Source organism: Hypanus sabinus, chromosome 9 (genome assembly GCF_030144855.1).
Source record: "Hypanus sabinus isolate sHypSab1 chromosome 9, sHypSab1.hap1, whole genome shotgun sequence".
NCBI classification, from domain to species: Eukaryota; Metazoa; Chordata; class Chondrichthyes; order Myliobatiformes; family Dasyatidae; genus Hypanus; species Hypanus sabinus.
The window spans coordinates 83,248,701-83,266,924 of NC_082714.1; the positions used below are offsets into that span (position 1 = coordinate 83,248,701).

The window sequence follows — 18,224 nt, forward strand, 5'->3', positions numbered from 1 at the left end:
GCTGGATTGCCTGTGTCTGCGCACCGTCAATTTGCGGGACTTGTCGCTCAGGGACTTGAGCTGTGTAAATGTTTTTTTTTGCATGACTATGTTTGTTTTTTTGCTCAATATTTTGAATATGCTGTGTATGTTTTGCATCTTGGCCTAAGTGGAATGCTGTTGTAATGTTGTTACGATCCAGTCCGGAGCCCGCATTCCGGTTCTTGATCCGGTCCGCGGACTCCAGACTCCGGGTCTTGTAGCCGTCCCTCCTTTTGCCCTTGAGCCCAAGTAGTCACACCTGTGGATCATCGTGGCTTGTTGGGGCTCAAGGAGACGCACCTGATGCCCCTCAGCTGGCGGTGTATATCGGGGGCTCTGGGACTGTGGAGTTGGGGGGTTGCCCTGGCTTGGAGTTCCCCTGGTTAAAGATGAGTTCTCTGAGTAAGTCTGGCAGTTACCCTGGACCTAGTTCCCTTCCTATCCCTTGCCTCTGTTGGGCAAGCCTGGCTGGACTGCTGTTGTCTGGTGGGGATCTCTGCCCCTTTCCATCCCTTGCTGCTGATGGGTTGTGCCCCACAACCTACCCAGGTGCCCTGTGACCTGTTTAGGCCCTTGTGTTCCTGCCTGAGAGGTCCAGGCCCTGCCCAGGAGTTATGTGGCCTGCCCAGAGGTCTCTGCCCCTACCTATCCCTCGCTGCTGATGGGTTGTGCCCTGCAACCTACCCAGGTATCCTGTGACCTGCCCAGGCCCTGTGTTCCTGCCTGGGAGGTCTGCGCCCTGCCTAGGAGTTATGCGGCCTGCCCAGTGAACTCCAAGATCCTGCCTTGCCTGAACTCTAAGCCTCTCTCGGAACCCCAGCATCACCCTGAATGGCACATCCCTCGCACACACCACAGTCTCCATGTCATGTCTCTCGTTTACTTGTTCCCATCCTGCCCCTAGTACTTCAATGCCTGTGTCCTGCACTTGGGTCCAGCCTCCTGTCCCCTTGTGATAAATGTATGGTTGAATGATAATTAAATTTGAATTTGAGTTGATTTTGATTTGTCTATCCTGCTTGTTATTTTCTCAAAGAGAAGTGGTCCACAGCAGGGGTGATCGATAACTTTGTGGCCTACGGTAGAAGGAGATGAGTTATACGGTTCTTGTTACATGCACGTGCAGTTCAACACTGTGAATGAATAACTCATCTCCTTCTACCTTAGGCTACGAACTTATCAATCACCCATTCTGTGGACCAAGATGCCACCTTCTACAAAGAAGGATCCGTTTGCTCCACGACTGCTGGACTAAGAGTGTAAATGTAGGAGGGGACTATGATGAAAAGTAAATGTGCTCGGTTTTCTAAAATTGACGTCGTCTACCTTAGGCCACGAGCTTATCAATCACCCGGGTACAAAATGTAACAGCTCTCAGGACTAGGGTCACGTTTTTCCAGTTTGCAGGCAGTCCCTCTCAAGTCTCAGGAGACAATGCTCTCACAATCCTAATCTAGCAATAGGATGTTATTTCGGGAAAGCAGAGTACTGTATCTGCTCTTGATGAGTCAAGGAAGGAAGTGGCAGGAGAAATGACATTATAACATAGGACAGTACAGCACAGGACAGGCCTGGCCCACAATGTTGAGCTGAACTCATTTAAACAAGTAATTAAAACTGTAATTCTACCTGCTCGATGAGCATATCCCTCCATTTACTGCTTATCCCTGTACCTAAGACCCAATTGTATCTGAACACCCTCACTACATTGCTCTTATTTTGCACTATTTATGTATCTTTGATACATTTCTTATTGTAATTGATAGTAATTTTAAAAGCATTGGACAGCACTGCTGCCATAAGACACCACAGTTTGTCAGTGATAGGAAATCTGATTTGGATTCTGCCTCCACTGCCACATTGCAGGCACCGGCCACTCTCTGTGTTAAAAAACAACTTGCCTCGCACGTCTCCTCCGAACACTCCCCCCCCTCACATTAAACCCATGCCCTCTAGTGATAATTTTGACCTTGGGTTAAAAGATACCGGCTGGAAACAGCTTCTTCTCTGCACCATCAGATTTCAGAACCGTCCGTAAACCCATGATCTCTTTTTGCACTATTCATTTACTTCTTGTAGATTTCTTATTGTAATTTACAGTAGTTTTTATGTATTGCACTCTACTGCTGCCATGAAACAACGCATTTCATGGCATATACAGAACACGGACAAAACAGGCATGCAATTGCATACACACACAACATAAGAAGTGGCACAGATACATACATTGGGTGTCAGAGGGAGGTTTGTTTTACACAGAGGGTGGTGGGTGTGTGGAATTCACTGTTAGGAGTAATTGTAGAGGCAGATACATTAGGAACATTTAGGAAACATTTAGATGGCCCCATGAGAGGGAAGGGGTAGACTGATCGTGGAGTAGGTTAAAAGGTCGGTACAACATTGTGGGCTAAAGGGCCTTCGCTCTACTGTACTGTTCTGTGTTCCATATATCAGTGATTCTGATTATGACTAGAGGGCATAGGTTCAAGGTGAAAGGGGAAGGTTTGTATTGGTTTACTCTTTTGACATGTACCAAGGTACAGTAAGAAACTTTGTTTTGCATGCCACCCAAGACTGGAAGTACATTTATTTATGCAAAGTACGTATGCATATACAACCTGAGATTAGTCTTCCCCACAGACAACCACGAAACAAAGAAACACCATGGATCCCGTTCAATAAAGAACATCAATCATTGTGCAGACTGCAGAAAGAATGGGCAGAAAAGACAGGATATCAAACAGCAACCCGCCAAATCATCGTCTGTTCAGTTCAATCCAGGACCGCGTCGTTCCTTACCGCCAAACCAAAATCACACATAATGGCAACAAGAACAGGAGCCGCCAGAAACCAGAGTCCAGTCTCCAAACCACGTCGATTAAAGGCCCAAGGTTCTGCAACATCCTCTGTCAGCAATGAGGGGCAGCGAGACCATTCCAGTACGGGAGTTTCCTCCGGGGGCAGTGAGCAAGATCGTCACACTCAGACACCTTCGTCCGGCCGCAGCGGGCGAGGGGCTGGTAGACCGCGCTAAACACTTGCTCTCCTTCCGCACCTGCCTCGATGGTTTTCAGTCTTGCTCGACGCTTTAATCGGTGAGATCGGTGAGAAACGGAGTCTATCATGGGCTCGCACCCTGTCTCCAGGTTTCTTGGCCTCTAGGCCGCTCGAAGCCTCACGGAACCCCCTCAGAAACAGCAAAGCGTCAGATCACTCAATCGGCCCAAAAGCACACCACCAAACTTTAATCACAGGCTCCAACAGCAGCAGAACCACATTTGAAAGAAAAAGATGTGGAAGAAGTAATTTTGTGAACTGTCTGAAAGGCGTTGCCTTCGGATGCATTGTTCATTGGTGCCATCTTCTTCCAAGTGGAGTTTCAATAAGTTCCATAAGACAAAGGAGCAGAATTAGGCCATTCAGCCCATTGAGTCTGCTCAACCATCCCGTCACGGCTGATCAACCCCACTTTCTTGTCTTCTTTCCATAACTTTTGATGCCCTTACTATAATCAAGAACCTATCAACCATTGCTTTAAATATTCCCCATGACTTGGTCGCCTGTAGCAATGAATTCATATCCAGACCTATCATTTCGCCACATCGGTATATTGAGGAGGTAGAAGGGAAAAATGATTATAAAATGCAGAATAAAGTATTACGGTTATGGAGAAAGTGCAGTGCAGGTGAGCAATAAGTTGCAAGGGCCACAATGAGGTGGATTGTGAGGTTAAGAGTCCATCTTATCATTCGATAGGGTCCTGAAGGGCAATTTATTTATGCAGAGGGTGGTCAGTCTATGGAACGAGCTGCCAGAGGAAGTGGTGGAGGCAGGAACATTAACATTTAAAGGGACACTTGGATAAGTACATGAATCGAAAAGGTTCTGGGTCAAATGGGGCAAGAACATAGAATAGTACAGCACAGTACAAGCCCTTCAGCCCACAACGTTATGCTGACCCTCAAACCCTGCCCCCCCATATAACCATCCACTTTAAATTCCTCCATATACCTGTCTAGTAGTCTCTTAAACTTCACTAGTGTATCTGCCTCCACCACTGACTCAGGCAGTGCATTCCACACACCAACCACTCTCTGAGTGAAAAACCTTCCTCTAATATCCTCCTTGAACTTCCCTCCCCTTACCTTAAAGCCATGTCCTCTTGTATTGAGCAGGAAGAGGCGCTGGCTGTCCACTCGGTCTATTCCTCTTAATATCTTGTACACCTCTATCATGTCTCCTCTCATCCTCCTTCTCTCCAGAGAGTAAAGCCCTAGCTCCCTTAATCTCTGATCATAATGCACACTCTCTAAACCAGGCACCATCCTGTGGTAAATCTCCTCTGTACCCTTTCCAATGCTTCCACATCCTTCCTATAGTGAGGCAACCAGAACTGGACACAGTACACAGTTAGGACACAGTGTGGCCTAACTAGAGTTTTATAGAGCTGCATCATTACATCGCGTCTCTTAAACTCTATCCCTCGACTTATGAAAGCTAACACCCCATAAGCTTTCTTAACTACCCTATCTACCTGAGAGGCAACTTCAGGGATCTGTGGACATGTACCCCCAGATCCCTCTGCTCCTCCACACTACCAAGTATCCTGCCATCTTGATCAGCAGGAAGGGGTTGGGCTGAAGGGCCTTTCTGCACTCTGTGACTGCATGAAGCAAAGTAACTGGGGAGAGTGGCAGGTGAACTCATTGAGAGGGACCGTACTCCAATTGGATTTGACTGGGGTTTAAAGGGATTGGCCATTCAGGACAGAGGTTGGGGGGGGGTGGAAATGACTTCACTCAGTGTGGGGGAGGATTTGTTGCTGAATATTCAGCATTCACTTCGAGCGTTGAAGGGGAAAGAGAGGGAAGACGGTTTGGGCACAGGGTTGTGTCAAGGAAGTTCTGTTTCCGAAGAGCCATTTTGTCTGATATACATTCCTCTAGCCACAGGAAAGAGGAAGTTCAGTCACAGCCGCTGCTGTCATTCATGCAAGAGTTCCCATTAAAAATGAATCAGCCGGGAGCTCTTAAAGGGACCTCAGCCAACCTTGCCCCAAATCCCCCTCTCACACCGAGGCTGATAATTCACCGTGAGCAGAGAAGCCTCTTCAAGCTGCTACTGTAGGTTTCCACAAATAAAACGGCTCAGAAGTTTTATGTTTCAGGAAAGCCATAGGAACTCATTTGTTGAGCATCAAAAACTGAACACAAAGTGCTCTAAAAGTCCTTTATGTCATCACTCTTAAAGTGAATCCCAACCCAGAATTGGCAGTAGTGAATTATGTATCTGTGGTAAACTATGTGTATACCTGTCTGGACTCGCCCCTCTGCTGACCATGGCTCCTCCCACAGACCCCGGCATAAAGGCGATTGGAGGCACTGCTCCTCCCTCAGTCTCCAACATGTCGTGCTCCCTTTTGCTGTTAATAAAAGCCTATCATTCACTTCCAGTCTCCGAGAGTTATTGATGGTGCATCAATTTTATTAACAGTGATTTTAAAACATGGAGAGCATTTTACGACCCGACAGATTGGATCTCGACCCTCAATCCCAGGAAGCCGGCAACGCTTTCGAACTCTGGCTAGCATGCTTCGAATCGTACCTGGAGGAGATTCAAGTGACCGAGCCTGCCATGATGCACAGGGTTCTCCTCTCCAGAGTCAGTCCACGGGTCTACTCCATGATCTTGGACCAACCGAGCTACCAGGGTGCGATGGACCCCCTCAAAAGACAATACCGGCGGCCGGTGAACACCGTCTACACAAGACATCGCTTAGCGACATGGCGGCAGCGGGTCGGAGAGTCGAGCGCTGAGTTTGTCCAAGCCCTACAGACACTCTTGCGGGCCTGCGACTGTGGAGGGCTTACGGCGGAACAGCATGTGGAGCTCCTGGTATGAGATGCCTTCGTTACAGGGATCAGGTCAGTGTACGTGCGCCAGCGGCCGCTGGAACACGCCGATCTTACCTTACGCTCGGCGATCGAGCTGGCCGACACGCTGGAGGCTGCTCTACACGACACTGGCGCTGTCCAGGCGTGCGATCTCCCGCCGGCCTCCTGGACGCCGCAGACCCCGCAACCCGCCGGCGAATCGACCACGGCTGCTGCCAGTCACAAGTCCGCAAAGTATTACTTCTATGGACTCGAGGAGCACCCCTGAAAACGCTGCCTGGCCCGAGAAGCTACCTGCTCCAGCTGCGGAAAGAAGTGCCACTTTGCCAAGGCCTGTAAGTCCAAACCACAAGCTGGGTCGAGCAGCACCGCATGCGAGGCATGGGGGGACGCCATCTTGGTCACCACCATCTTGCCTGCCGGCCTCTGACCCGGGGGTGTTTACCGGGAAGATGGCGATTCAACTCTGGCCTCCGTGACCCTCGACCAAAGCGCCCCACACCAGCTTGCAAGGTCAATGATGGACATCCTGGTGGAGGGGCACAGGACTAGCTGCCTGTTTGACACGGGCAGCACTGAGAGTTTTATTCACCCGGACACAGTGCAACGCTGTGGACTCGTGACACGGCCGGTAAGCCAGAGGGTCACCTTGGCTTCTGGTCGCATTCCACAGACATCCGGGGGGGGGGGTTGTGTAGCGATATTGGTGGTGCAGGGCACAGAATATCGGGACTTTGTGTTACTGGCCATGCCTCAACTGTGTGCCCCTGTGCTATTGGGGTTCGACTTCTAGAGCCACCTGAAAAGTGTGACTATGGCATATGATGGGCCCCTCCCACCAATCACTGTCAGAAATCCTCAGTTTTGTGGGACTTTGTCACATACCCCGCTACTGACCACACACACACACACACACCGACCCACACATCCCACCCAGCACCATGCCAACAGCCGCGCTACTGACACCACTTGCAGCCTCTCCACCCTCAAGATCCCTCCCCCACTGCTGTTCACCAACCTGACCCCCGACTGTAAACCTGTGGCAACTAAAAGCAGGAGGTACAGCGCAGGGCACAGGGCCTTCATTAAGTCGGAGGTGCAGTGGCTGCTCAGGGAGGGGATCATTGAGCCAAGCACAAATCCTTGAAGGGCCCAGGTGGTTGTTGTTCAAACCGGGCAGAAAAATAGGATGGTCATGGACTATAGCCAGACCATCAATAGGTTCACGCAGCTTGACGCGTACCCCCTACCCCACATCACGGATATGGTCAACCAGATAGCTCAGTACAAGGTGTACTCGACAATAGATCTGAAATCTGCTTATCACCAGCTCCCCATCCGCCCAGAGGACTGCCCCTACAACGCCTTCGAGGCGGGCAGCAGGCTCTATCACTTCCTGCGCGTCCCCTTCGATGTCACGAATGGTGTCTCTGTCTTCCAGATGGAAATGGAACAGATGGTGGACCAGTGCCAACTGAAGGCCACGTTCCCATATCTGGATAACATCACCATCTGTGGTCGCGACTGGCCGGATCACAACACCAACCTCCAACGATTTTTCCAAGCGGACAAAGCTTTTAACCTTACCTATAACAGGGACAAGTGTGTGTTCGGAACCACCCGACTCGCTATCCTTGGGTATGTTGTGGAGAACGGGGTCTTTGGCCCTGATCCCGACCGTATGCGCTCCCTCTTCCCACCACCCTCAGAGCCCTCAAACGGTGCCTGGGTTTTTTTTCCTATTACGCCCAATGGGTCCCCCATTACGCAGGCAAGGCCCGCCCCCTGGTCAAGTCTACCACATTTCCCCTCTCTGCTGAGGCCCGCGCGGCCTTCAGCTGCATTAAAGGGGACATTGCCAAAGCAACGATGCATGCGGTGGATGAGACCATTCCCTTCCAAGTAGAGAGTGACGCCTCTGACTTCGCGCTGGCTACTACCCTCAATCAGGCAGGAAGGCCAGTAGCATTCTTTTCTCGTACCCTTCAAGGCCCTGAAATTCGGCACTCCGCGGTGGAGAAAGAAGCCCAAGCCATAGTGGAGGCTATTAGGCACTGGAGGCACTATCTCGCTGACAAAAGGTTCACCTTGCTAACCGACCAGCACTCAGTTGCGTTCATAATCAGCAACCAACAGCAGGGCAAAATCAAAAATGATAAAATTTTGCGGTGGAGAATAGAACTCTCCACCTACAACTATGATATCCCATACCGGCCTGGAAGGCTCAATGAGCCCCCTGATGCCCTATCCCAGGGAGCGTGTGCCAGCGTGCAGCTCGACCAGCTATACACCCTCCATGCAGATCTTTGCCACCCAGGGGTCACCCGGCTTTTCCACTTTGTGAAAGCCCAGAACCTGCCTTAATCCCTTGAGGAAATCAGGATGATGACCAGGGACTGCCAAGTCTGCGCTGAGTGCAAACCGCACTTCTACCGTCTAGCAAAGGCACAACTTATCAATGCCACCCGCCCCTTTGAGCGACTGAGTGTCGACTTTTAAGGGTCCCCTTCCCTCCACCAACCGCAATGTGTACTTTCTCAACATAATCGACGAGTACTCGCGGTTCCCTTTTGCCATCCCCTGCCCCAACACCACTACCACATCCGTCATAAAAGCCCTGCGCCAGCTCTTCACTCTGTTCGGATATCCCTGCTATATCCACAGTGATAGAGGGTCCTCCTTTATGAGTGACGAGCTGCGCCAGTACCTGCTGGCTAGGGACATTGCTACTAGTAGGACCACGAGCTATAATCCCCGGGGGAATGGACAGGTGGAGAGGGAGAATGCCATGATGTGGAAGGCCACACTCTTAGCCCTTAGGTCAAAGGGACTGCTGGTCTCTCGCTGGCAGGAGGTCCTCCCCGAGGCACTCCACTCCATCTGCCCCCTGTTATGCACGTCCATTAATGCCACCCCTCATGAGCGACTCTTTTCTTTTCCCAGGAAGTCTGCCACTGGGACCACCCTACCGGCTTGGCTGACATCTCCAGGGCCAGTGCTGCTCCATAAACACGCGAGGAGCAATAAATACTCCCCGATGGTCAAGAGGGTTCACCTTCTACATGCGAACCCCCAGTATGCCTACGTGGTCTTACCTGATGGACCGGAGGACACGGTCTCCGTCCGTGACCTGGTGCCCGCAGGAGCAGCAGACCCCTACCCCAAACACTCCACGGTGACTATGAACCCCGTACCCACCGATGTATATTCCCACGAGACACCGCGCACACCAAGCCCTACACAGACTCCTCACGACACCCCCATACCGGGCATCTCGCACACGCATGAGGGATTACTGACGCCTAGTGGGCTGACACCTCAAGTCAGGCCGGAGCCTGCACAACCACCGTCACCGGTGCAATCACCACCGGTGCTACATAGATCACAGCGACGGACTCAATTGCCTGATAGACTTGACCTGTAAATATACTTGTAAGAAACTTCGCCCCGTGGGGACTCTCTTTTAAAACAAAGAGGGGGTGAATGTGGTAAACTATGTATACCTGTCTGGACACGCCCCTCTGCTGACTGCTCCTGTGGCTCCTCCCTCAGACCCCGATATAAAGGCAATTGGATCACTGCTCCTCCCTCAGTCTCTGAGATGTCGTGCTGCCTTTTTGCTGTTAATAAAAGCCTATCGTTCACTTCCAGTCTCCGGGAGTTTTTGATGGTGCATCAGTACCTTTCCACCAATTATATTACCCTATACAGGCACCCCCGCCCCCAGCATGGTGGGGTCGTCTGGACCGCGGGTGAGCCGTCTGACTTGAATCCGATGTTCCAGGTTCCTGGTTCGTCCAGAGTTGTGTTGACATGCTCTGGTCGTATTGTGACGGTGGGGGCAGGGTCGTGGAATTTGCCAGTTTGAGGTGATCTACCGAAATACAATCAGATTTACCCGTTTCAACTATGATAAAAGTTTCTCTCTGTTCTAAAGCACAGAATGGGCCAACATAAAGGGGCCTAAGGGGATGTAGGTGTGCATCATGGCAGATGAAAACAAACGAGGCGGAATCTAGGTGAACAGGAACCCAAGAGTGCTGTAGGCCATGATGGGAGGGAGGAATAGTGAAAAGGAACTGAGTTTACTGAGGAGGGTGGAACGCTGTTGAGAGGCCGACCAGGCGGTCGTGGTGTCAGGAATAAAGTCACCCGGCACTCGTACCGGCTCCCCGTTTATACAGACTCAGCCGTGGACAACCGCAAGTCCTCTTTTGGACCCACGGGAGACGATCATGCCAACACTCAGGGGTCAGGGAAACCCTCAGAGCAGCCTTTAAGGAGGGTGAACCCGCTCACGTGGGCCATTGGACTGCAGGTGATACGCCTCTGTGTGATGTAGCCCAACACTGAGGATCTGGGCCATCGCAGCCCAGAGGTCTGATGTGAACTGGGGACCTCGATCAGAGGAAACATCGAGTGGGCTGGCAAACTGAGCAATCAGGTGCTGGTGAACGCCCGAGCCTCGTTTGCCACCTCTGGCCACCTAGTGGTATGCTCCATCATGGTAAGGAAGTGTTGAAACCGTGGAAGGGGGGAGGAGGACCAACAAGATCCACATTGACATGGTCTAACCATTGCTCCAGCAACTGAACATGACGGTTACTTTCTGCCCAGTGGCACTCCATGCGACTGCAGTCCAGTCACGCACATCCAAACAAACTTTAGTGCAACCAGTCTCCCTGAGGCCTTCCGGCCCGGATGCGAGAGGCCGCGTATAGAGTCGAAAACAGACCCATCTCCAGTTTGCAGGCACTCTGGGGAGAGGGCGACCGGTTGAGGCATCACACAGAAAAGAAACCTCACTTAATATCCGCCAACTGCCGGCACACGACTGCTGTTCAGCAAGCCTGGAATAGTTCGATCAGTTGCCATACCCTGTGTGTACAGCTGGCCGCGAGAGGCAATATGTAGGCCCATTGGCATCTGATATTTTGGCCATTGCATGCACGAGGGGTTCGTGGTCAACAAATACTGTGAAATGGCGACCCTCTAGAAGAAAACAAAAATGGCGGACAGCCAGATGGAGACACAGAAGCTCACGGTCAAATGTGCTGTACTTCCTTTTGGGAGGATGGAGCTGCCGGCTCAGGAAGGTGAGCGGCTGCCACACGTCTCTGACCAACCACTCGTGCACAGCACCCACAGCACAGACCGAACGGCTGTGGGTGCATTGGGAAGCGGGTGCGCCATTAGGGTTGTGTTGGAAAGAGCGTCATCAAATGTCCGCTGACCAGTCAACCATGTGATTAGGCCTTTAAGCACACTGTACATGGGAAACGGAATGAAGTTCACCTTCTGTAGGTTTTCAGTAGCGCGGGCTGAAGAAATCCATAATAGCGGCTACCTCTGACAGGAGGGATTTTCCACCCTCTTGTCAATCAATGGTTGACAACCCAAGCTGGCGTTTAGCAGGGTTAATCACCAACCCATCTTAGCTTAAGCACGTGAAAAGTATGCGGAAATGAGATACATGTTCAGATTTAGATTCACTGGCAGCAAGTTTGTCATTCAGATAAACAAAAAGAAAATGTAAGTCTTTTAATACACAGTCCATTAGTCGTTGGAAAGTCTGTGCTACGTTTCTCAGTGAAAGCGGCACACACAGAAACTCGAAGAGGCCAGTCGGGGTTATCTTAGCCATTTTGACATGGGCAACAACCATCAATGGACTTAGGGACGATATGGAGGGGTGAAGCCCTGGGGTTATTCGTCCGGCATACAATGCCAAATCCTTCCATGTTGGCAAACTCAGCCTTCATGGTTGCCAGCTCTTCTGGGTCCAGTCTATGCATGCAGGTTTGGACGGTCGGGCCAGTTGTGGAAATGTGGGGTCCTGGAGAATGTGGGCTTGGTGAGGTTTGGGAATCCGCCCAGCAGTCGAGTAAACTCGCGTGGTGGTGCAGAGTCAGTGTTGGAACTTAATGGGGAGCAGGGCAACAACTCAAGGTCCTTGACATTCACAAGCCGGCAGCTGTTAAGCTCAATTAACGGCCCTTGGGCACACAGGAAACCTGCATCGAGCGGAGGTCTAGCCACTTCATCCAGGACAAAGTCCCCTGAGTAACGTTGCCCGCGAAGCAGCGCTTCTCCCGTAAGTCTGGATCTTGCTGCTGTTGCCAGACTCCAGCAGGATTTCGTCGGTCTTTGCCTTCTGGCTGACAGCACGCTCACTTGAGCACACGTATCAGCCTGAAACGGTGTCCATAATGAACAGTAGACAGCACTGGCAGCTGGAACCCACGATGTTCACATTCCTCTGTTGTCCCAATGCGCTGGCACTGTCGAAGCTGCAAAGTGGTCAGCACTTCCTAGCGTTCCTACCAGAGTGAGCGTGGTAACACATACCCGGCGTAATCTGTTTTGCAGCTGTGGGCGTCCTTATGTTGTGGGTCTTGCTGACCAGGTTTATTGAAGTAGAGAAAGGAGGAGGAATGATGCATCGCTGCCCGACTTGAGTGTAGACTCAGCCATTTTAGCAAGCTCCCTATAATGGGTGCGTTAACAGGGGCTGTGTGAACGTGATCAGGCATTTGCTGCATGAAGACTTATTTAAGAAGTAAAACATTATGGTGATTTCTCAGGGGAGACAGCACGTGGTCCATTAGCTCTGATGGTCTACTATCGCTGAGGCCGGGCAAGGAGGGCATCTGTCTGACGCACTGAGACTCCGTTAGTCCAATAGTCTGAAGAAGGTGAGTTTTCAGCCATCGATATTTATCATGTTTAGGCGGGTGTTCCAGTAGACTCACCACTCCCACACCCATGGAGTTACTGAGTGACGCTATCGCAGAGAAATATTTGATGCTGTCGGTGGAGATTTCTCACGGTGCGAATTGGGCCTCAGCTTCTACAAACCAAGCAACGGCATTTTAGACCATAAGATCATAAGGTAGAGTAGGCCATTCGGCCCATTGAGTCTGCTCCGCTGATCATGGGCTGATCCAATTCTTCCAGTCATCCCCACTCCCCTGCCTTCATCCCATACCCTTGAATGCCCTGGATAATCATGAACCTAACTACCTCTGCCTTAAATACACCCAATGACTCGGCCTCCACAGCTGCTCATGGCAACAAGCCATTTTGCTCCCAAACCACCAGCAGTTTCAAAGCGACTGCACTGGCCGACATGTTCAATATCTCTGGAATCATCCCAGAGCATCGAGGTCACCAGTGTAGGTTTTCGCAAATAAAATAGCGGAGGCATTTTGTACTTAAACAAAACTGTAACAAATGATTTATTGAACAAAACACTGAACACAAAGCGCGGTAAATGTCCTTTACGTAATTCCGTCATCATGTCAGGACGCCTGTTAAAGTGAACACAACTCAATGCCGGTGGTTGTGAATGATGTACATTTCCACCATTACATTACCCTGTCCTACCACTACTCCACAGAGATCTCGTTTGATCTCACTATAACCTCAACAGTGCCCTCCCTGAAACCATGTCAGATTCATAGGTACATTTCAGATTTATCACAGGTACATTGCAACACAGCAAAGTGAGTCGTTTGTGTTAACAACCAACACAACTTAAGGAAGTGCTAGGGGAGACCGACAAATCTCAGCCCCTCCCACAACCAACACAACTTAAGGAAGTGCTAGGGGAGACCGACAAATCTCAGCCCCTCCCACAACCAACACAACTTAAGGAAGTGCTAGGGGAGACCGACAAATCTCAGCCCCTCCCACAACCAACACAACTTAAGGAAGTGCTAGGGGAGACCGACAAATCTCAGCCCCTCCCACAACCAACACAACTTAAGGAAGTGCTGGGGGAGACCCACAAATCTCAGCCCCTCCCACAGTGTTCCCTCCTCAACCCCCCCACAGTTCCCTCCTCACCCCCTCCTACAGCGTTCCCTCCTCATCCCTCCCACAGTGTTCCCTCCTCACCCCCTCCTACAGCGTTCCCTCCTCATCCCCTCCCACAGCGTTCCCTCCTCATCCCCTCCCACAGCGTTCCCTCCTCACCCCCTCCTACAGCGTTCCCTCCTCACCCCCTCCCTCAGTGTTCCCTTCTCATCCCTCCCACAGTGTTCCCTCCTCACCCCCTCCTACAGCGTTCCCTCCTCATCCCCTCCCACAGCGTTCCCTCCTCATCCCCTCCCACAGCGTTCCCTCCTCACCCCCTCCTACAGCGTTCCCTCCTCACCCCCTCCCTCAGTGTTCCCTCCTCACCCCCTCCCACAGTGTTCCCTCCTCACCCCCTCCCTCAGTGTTCCCTCCTCACCCCCTCTCACAGCGTTCCCTCCTCATCCCTCCCACAGTGTTCCCTCCTCACCCCCTCCCACAACATTCCCTCCTCACCCCCTCCCTCAGTGTTCCCTCCTCACCCCCTCCCACATTCCCTCCTCACCCCCTCCCTCAGTTCCCTCCTCACCCCCTCTCACAGTGCTCCTTCCTCATCCCTCCCACAGTGTTCCCTCCTCACCCCCCTCCCACAGCGTTCCCACCTCTCCCCCTCCTACAGCGTTCCCTCCTCATCCCTCCCACAGTGTTCCCTCCTCACCCCCTCCTACAGCGTTCCCTCCTCATCCCCTCCCACAGCGTTCCCTCCTCACCCCCTCCTACAGCGTTCCCTCCTCACCCCCTCCCTCAGTGTTCCCTCCTCACCCCCTCCCACAGTGTTCCCTCCTCACCCCCTCCCTCAGTGTTCCCTCCTCACCCCCTCTCACAGCGTTCCCTCCTCATCCCTCCCACAGTGTTCCCTCCTCACCCCCTCCCACAACATTCCCTCCTCACCCCCTCCCTCAGTGTTCCCTCCTCACCCCCTCCCACATTCCCTCCTCACCCCCTCCCTCAGTGTTCCCTCCTCACCCCCTCCCACAGCATTCCCTCCTCACCCCCCTCCCACAGCGTTCCCTCCTCACCCCCTCCCTCAGTGTTCCCTCCTCACCCCCCTCCCACAGCATTCCCTCCTCACCCCCTCCCACAACATTCCCTCCTCACCCCCTCTCACAGCACTCCCTCCTCACCGTCCCCTCCCACAGCATTCCCTCCTCACCCCCTCCACAACATTCCCTCCTCACCCCCCTCCCACAGCGTTCCCTCCTCACCCCCTCCCTCAGTGTTCCCTCCTCACCCCCCTCCCACAGCATTCCCTCCTCACCCCCCTCCCACAACATTCCCTCCTCACCCCCCTCCCACAGCATTCCCTCCTCACCCCCCTCCCACAGCGTTCCCTCCTCGCCCCCCTCCCACAGCATTCCCTCCTCACCCCCCTCCCACAGCGTTCCCTCCTCGCTGCCCCACCCTCAATATTCCCATCAACTCTCCCTCTCCCCCCTTTAGAGAGGGGGGGTGTGTACGTGTTTGGCAGTGGCCGATTAACCCCCCCCCCTCAGCCTGTGCGTTGTTGGGATGTGGGAACCAGGGCAGCAACTCCCCCACGGGCAAAGTCAGCAGGGTCTGACGCATTATTCAATGGAAAGGTCCCACAAAAACCTGGGAATTCAGCTGCTGGAACAAGCATTCCTGTGGTCAGGGAGGTGGAAAGGCATCCATGACCTCACCCGGCTACACGTTCAATCCACCCAGTCTTCAGCTGCTGCATCAGAGCGTGGCTCGGGCTACGGGAGTTGAGAGGGTGGGAGTGGCCGGACCACCGTTCCGGGCCTGCTGAGGAAATTCCAACGCACAGCAGCCACAGAGAGCGGTGGGACACGGCCTGGGTACACAGGCCGGCGTTGCCAAGGCCTGCGGACCTCAGTTACAGAGGAAGGTCAAATAAGTTCAGACTTTATTCCCTAGAATGTAGAAGATTGAGGGGAGATTTGATAGAGGTGTACTAATTACCAGGGTATAGATAGGGTCAATGCAAGCAGGTTCGCCCACTGAGACTACAACTAGAGGCCATGGGCTGAGGGTGAAGGGTGAAATGTTTAAGGGAACATGAGGGGTATTTTCTTCACTCCGAGGGTGGTGCAAGTGTGGAACGAGCCGCCAGCAGATGAGGTGGATGTGGGTTTGATTTCAATATTTAAAAGTAATTTGGATGAGTATATGGATAGGAGGGGTATAGGAGGGCCACGATCAAGTAATTCAGCACAGACGAGAGGGGCCGAAGGGCTTGGTTCTGTGCTGGATGCTCTATGACTCTGTGAAGGTGGTATCCATATTCAGAGACCACCGTCTGCCCCATTGTCTCATCATACACACACTGGACTCTGTCAGCACTTCCTACTTCCCCAGTAAAATAAAGACCCCCCCCACCTCAGATATTCTCTCTTCTCCCCCCTCCCATCGGGCAGAAGGTACAAAAGCCTGAAAGCACGAACCACCAGGCTCGGGGGCAGCTTCCTCCCCACTGTTATCAGACTCTGGAAAGTACAAAGGTTAGCTTTATTTGTCAGATTTAACATCGAAACATCAAAAGGCCCAGTGACGTGCATCTTTCCATCCACGACCAACAGTCCGAGGACATGCTGGGGGCAGTCCACGTGTCGCCGCGCTAACACTGACCCTCGGGAACGAGGACGGAAACTGAGCACCCATTGTGGAGAGGAAGGACGGGGCTGGGAATTGAACCCTCCACACCGGCACCGAAAGCCTTGCACTACCATGACACCCGCGGCCCTCTTGGACCATAAGATAAACTCCTGGCCTCACAATCTACCTGGTAATGGTGTTGTATTTTATCAATCACCTACATTCTTGTGGTTGCTCTTACACTTCATTCTGCATCCTCTTTTAGTCCTACCTCATTCTAGCTCGATGCAGTGCGGTGAGGGGGGTTAAGGGTTGCGGGGAGAATGCTGGGACAGACCGACAGATCAGAGTGGGAAGTGTGTGGGGGATCAAAGGGGGATTTCAGGATCAGCCCCCGGGACTCAATGGCAGTCACCCAGCCTGCGTTCCGTTTCTCCAGTGTAGGGGAGAGCGCAGAGGGAATGCCAGGTGATTGGAAGTTAATCTTGGGATGACTGTTCAGAGTCAAAGTCAGGTTTATTGTTGTCCGCGCAAGGCCATGCGTGCACAGGTGCGACGAAAAACTATGAGCAGCAGCATCACAGGCTGACAGCGTCAGATTCACAGGAACATAAATTAAACGGAACATTTTCAAAACAACGTCCATCATTGTGCAAAGTGGTCATAGTATGGCTACGGAATATAAAACATAGAACACGATGGCGGGCCGACCTTTTTACCCACTCCAAGTTCAGTCTGACCTTTCCCTCCAATGCAGCCCTCAATTTTTCTATCATCCGCGTACCTATCTAAGATGTTCTTAAATGTCCCTAATGTATTTGTCTCTACCACTACCCCTGGCAGAGCGTTCCACACTTTGTGACACTCTGTGTCACAAACCTATCTCCGACACCCTCCCCTAAACTTTCCTTCAATCACCTTAAATTATGCCCCCTTGTATTAGTCACTTCTGCCCTGGGAAAAACTGTGTCGGCTGATCTATCAATGCCTCTTTATCATCCTCTACAACTCTCTCAAGTCACTCCTCATCCTACTTTGCTTCAAAGAGGAAAGCCCTACCTCGCTCAATCTACCCCCATAAACCATGCTCTCTAATCCAGGCATCATCCTGGTATATCTCCTCTGCACCCTCTCTAATCCAGGCAGCATCCTGGTAAATCACCTCTGCACCCTCTCCAATCCAGGCAGCATCCTGGTAAATCACCTCTGCACCCTCTCTAATCCAGGCAGCATCCTGGTAAATCTCCTTTGCACCCTCTGCAAAACTTTTACGTCCTTCCCAGAATGAGCTAGCCAGAACTGAACACTCTGAGCTAATTTGTGCTTAGCATAATAATCATGTCAATTAGATTGTGTAGCATGCTGGGGCAGCAAGGTAGCATAGCGGTTGGCATTTCACTTCACAGTGCCAGTGACCAGGAGATTGGGGTTTAATTCCTGCTTCTGTCTATCTTCTCCCCGGGTTTTGTCCGGGTGCAGATCCCTCCCACGTTCTAAAATATGAACGAGTCAGGGCTAGTAAGCTTTGGGCATGCTACGTTTGACACTAGAAGCACCGTGACACTCGCGAACTGCCCTCAGCACATCCTCGGACTGTGTTGGTCATTATTGCAAACGACACATTTCTCTGTATGTTTCAATGTTCAAGTCAAGTCCAGTCACCTTCATTGTCACTTCGACCATAAATGCTGGTACATAGTAAAAACGAGACAACGTTTTTCAGGACCATGGTGTTACATAGCACAGTACAAAAACTAGACTGAACTAGGTAAAAAAACAACACAGAAAAAAGCTACACTAGACTACAGACCTACCCAGGACTGTATAAAGTGCACAAAACAGTGCAGGCATTACAATAAATAATAAACAAGACAA

At 51.8% G+C, this 18,224-nt stretch overlaps 1 protein-coding gene across 3 annotated transcripts in view; it reads left to right on the plus strand.

Moving 5' to 3' along the window:
* The window catches only part of ensab (endosulfine alpha b), a 70,868-nt gene extending 61,309 nt beyond the window's left edge, over nt 1-9,559 (plus strand). For all 3 annotated transcript variants that reach the window (XM_059980004.1, XM_059980002.1, XM_059980003.1), the window contains 2 exons: nt 7,357-7,553; nt 8,859-9,559. Coding sequence is in view for 2 of the 3 variants with exons in the window: in XM_059980002.1 (XP_059835985.1) it covers nt 7,357-7,553; nt 8,859-9,339 (678 nt within the window). In the remaining variant the exon portion in view is untranslated. The remainder of the gene's footprint in view (nt 1-7,356; nt 7,554-8,858) is intronic.
* Nucleotides 9,560-18,224: the final 8,665 nt, after the last annotated feature.